Genomic DNA, 3,226 nt, shown 5'->3' with positions numbered 1-3,226 from the left:
ACCGAATTTATTCACAGTTGATGTCCCAAAAGTTCATTTTCCGGAATGCAGACTTCCCTTCCGACCCCCTCCCCTGTTTGGTGGTGAAATTCCCCAATAGCGAAAGCGACCCTGTGGACACTCTATCAATGTTCGGGAGCACACCGCACGTTCGTAGGGACAGTGTTGATATCAGTAAAAGTCAACCATAGGAGAGGATCCACTATGCGCCTCAAATGCCGTTCTCTCTTCGGTTCACATGACGTAAGTTGTATAAAAATCTGCTGAGATTTTGTAGGCCCCTATAGTGCATTCCACACACTTGAGGAAGGCAGTCGGACCGATTCACCTTTCACTTCCGAACCACCTCTTTAGAATGATTGAATCCGTCATTCCGCGAGAGATACCCCTACCTAACAAACTCCGTGATGGAGTGGAAAGTCAGAGTGAAACCATAAACAAACATTTATTTTGTATGGTTAACGGAAAACAATACAACGTTGACATCAGATTGTATGAGGCCAATTTGGATTTCTCACACAAACGTCACAACAAAACATTGGAAGCTCAGAATACAGCGATTTTCAGGCAGCGTGCCAAGTTGTGTCACGCGGAAACGCGAGTGTACACAACGTCATTACGATTAACCTCATCCACCACCTGAAAAATTGGGGAAGCAAAATCAGACTTTTCTAACCGTCAGTTATGTAAATTCCATTAAAGTTGTGTAGCGAAAAGGCTCTGTAATAAAAAATGTATTACATGTTTCACGAATCAAAATCCTTTTTCACTCATGTGTGTCGCAACCAGCCTTCACGTGAATCGGATGCTCTCAGCAAAAGCTTCAAACTCCCAACTTGTACTTATGCGGTATCTTCTCCAAGCTACTCCCAAAAACTACGATGTTCTTGTACCTTTTCGCGCGTATTTTCGTTACGACAGTACCTTAATTGCTATTGTTTTATACGAGAACCAATTTTTACATTCAAAATGCATTTTGAATTATTCGCCCGGACAGCTTTTAGAGGGAGATGGAAGGTCGGTTTGCAGATCCATTCTATATGATTTCACAATGCAAATCCGTGGTTCGATGAGCCGGCCCACTCTGTAGATGTTTTTGAATAGAACCCGGACTAGTAGACGGAGATTAGCTGGACTCGAGAAATTCGTAGGCTACTCTCTGACCACTACGTTGCTGATCCAATTTTTAGGTCCTACCCTTCTGCACAAAAGGGATTGTTCTGAGATTTCAATCGTCTGCTCTTCGGCAAGACCAACGATATTTAGTGAAACAATATTCATAAAGTTCCCATTAGGATGTCGTCTGCTGAGGAAAAAGTACGGTTCTCATGGTAGTAAGAGGCCAATAGATCCTTTCTCGGTTTCGAAAACTCGTGTTGATCATCACGGGCATATCAAAGAGGTCAGTCGGACCAGTCAGTCAGTAGTGTTATTCTAGGTTATTGTAGTTCACAGTAAGTCAGAAGAGCACGTAAGTACGGACACGGGTGTATTGTGTACACGCGGCCAAACTGGTCCGCTTTCGTGGCGGGACAGCAAACAGCTGGGTCACATATCCAGTCAACCCACAACGCTCACGCGAGCAAATCGCTCGGACACTCACCCAATCAGCCACTCAAGTCACACGCCAGATCGATGATCGAACGCCGAACGGACACGCACATGCGCAAACTGCCTGATACACCAAAGCAGCTACTACATAGGTGAAACTTCACAAATGTATGATGAGTCGTTTGAAGCCCCAGTTTTCATTTCCAAGTTAAGTTACCAGCATAGCGGAGTTTGCTGTGAAACCGTAGAACTCGCTTTTGATATGACCTCAGAACCTCAGAACGCTCGGAACCTACTGCTCCACCAAAATCTCAACAGGAAAGCCGGCAGGAATCCAAGCCAGTCAATCATTCAATCAATTCAGCAAAACCTGATGTGTGTTCTTGCACGCCACAGAAGCACGATCGAATGTGGTCAACGTTTAGTCATTTCATTGAGGCACGATCGATGTTCACTAACGCGGCGAAGTAAGAATTGCCTGCTGTTATTTTTTTGCTTTGCCGTGACTATACCCGTTAGGCTTTCAGGCTTCATCGCTTTACGAAGGCCAACATTGAGAGCCAAATAAGACGCTCTGGGTAGGGTGGTCAGTGTACCTATCCCACAAAAAAATCGCTGACGCGTGCACAGTGTGAAACCTGTGTCGAACTTCGGATAGCGACGGCAAAAATGTAAAAAAAAAGACAGCGCTTGCACTTTTATGAGGTCCTAATGGAGAAAGTCGATGTACCCCGGATATGCCTCATCCGTAAAGCAAGAAAAACACAATATCTATCAAACATTGGTCGGTACGCACCTGACATTTTCGAACAAATCAGTAAGTCATGCACCTATTGTGTTACCTATCAGATTTCAGTGGTTAATTATTAAAGAGTTGGAAGTTCCATGCCGCATCACAATTTTTTTTATTTTTCGTGTACCATTAAGGTGTAACTTACGTTGATTCTGCTGTTGCTGGTAAACTAGGTAACGTGAATATGAAATGGGGCATCAAATTCCAGTGAGTAACAATTTTTACTGCCGATGAGCAGCGCGTGGAATGCTGCGATCGTATTCAAAATTTGGACTCAAATTTCACTGTTGCATTTTGTAGATTAGGTAAGGTAACAACTGAAATGCACTCATAATAGTAACAATGACAGTGTTACACCTACATTGCTCATTGGTGTATGGGTCGGTTGAATGTAGTTAAGGTGTTATCGGGATTCTCATGTTTGAGCAGGATTGGTCGAAATACCTAGGTCAGTTTTGAGCCCTTAACCTTAAAGTCTGGAGTTGCATCATACGCTGAACATTGTGGAGTTCAACAGAGGTAAACGCGTTCCTACATAGTAAGCCATCAACGAAATGGGAGAGATAGCAACCAATCGTCTTCCTCACGCAACGTCCTAGCAGCGCATATAATATCACTCCAATAAGTTTCACTACATCAGTCAGCTCAAGTTTGATTAGAGCATGAAAACAAAACAGCGAATATCGAAGATCGGCAGTTTTATCTTCTATTGGGCTATTTATTTTTCAATGTATCGCTACCCGTTTATTTTATGTGCTATCCACCTATACCGATAGTTTCATTGTAAGAACTTACTCAGTTTGGTATGAGAACCAAATGTCTAGTTTAGCATATCATCGTTCTCACAACGATGTGGCCTGAAGCACACAGAAGCGGACCAAA

At 43.3% G+C, this 3,226-nt stretch overlaps 1 protein-coding gene across 1 annotated transcript; it reads left to right on the top strand.

The window, feature by feature from the left end:
- Nucleotides 1-355: 355 nt before the first annotated feature.
- On the top strand, nucleotides 356-643 carry T265_10420 (hypothetical protein; the record flags this gene model as incomplete). Its single annotated transcript, XM_009176788.1, has 1 exon — nucleotides 356-643. The coding sequence occupies one exon, from the start codon at nucleotides 356-358 to the stop codon at nucleotides 641-643; it is 288 nt and encodes a 95-aa protein (XP_009175052.1).
- Nucleotides 644-3,226: the final 2,583 nt, after the last annotated feature.

The sequence above is a fragment of the Opisthorchis viverrini genome, assembly GCF_000715545.1.
Source record: "Opisthorchis viverrini unplaced genomic scaffold opera_v5_386, whole genome shotgun sequence".
Classification (NCBI taxonomy): domain Eukaryota; kingdom Metazoa; phylum Platyhelminthes; class Trematoda; order Opisthorchiida; family Opisthorchiidae; genus Opisthorchis; species Opisthorchis viverrini.
This window is presented reverse-complemented; position numbering and strand designations above follow the sequence as displayed.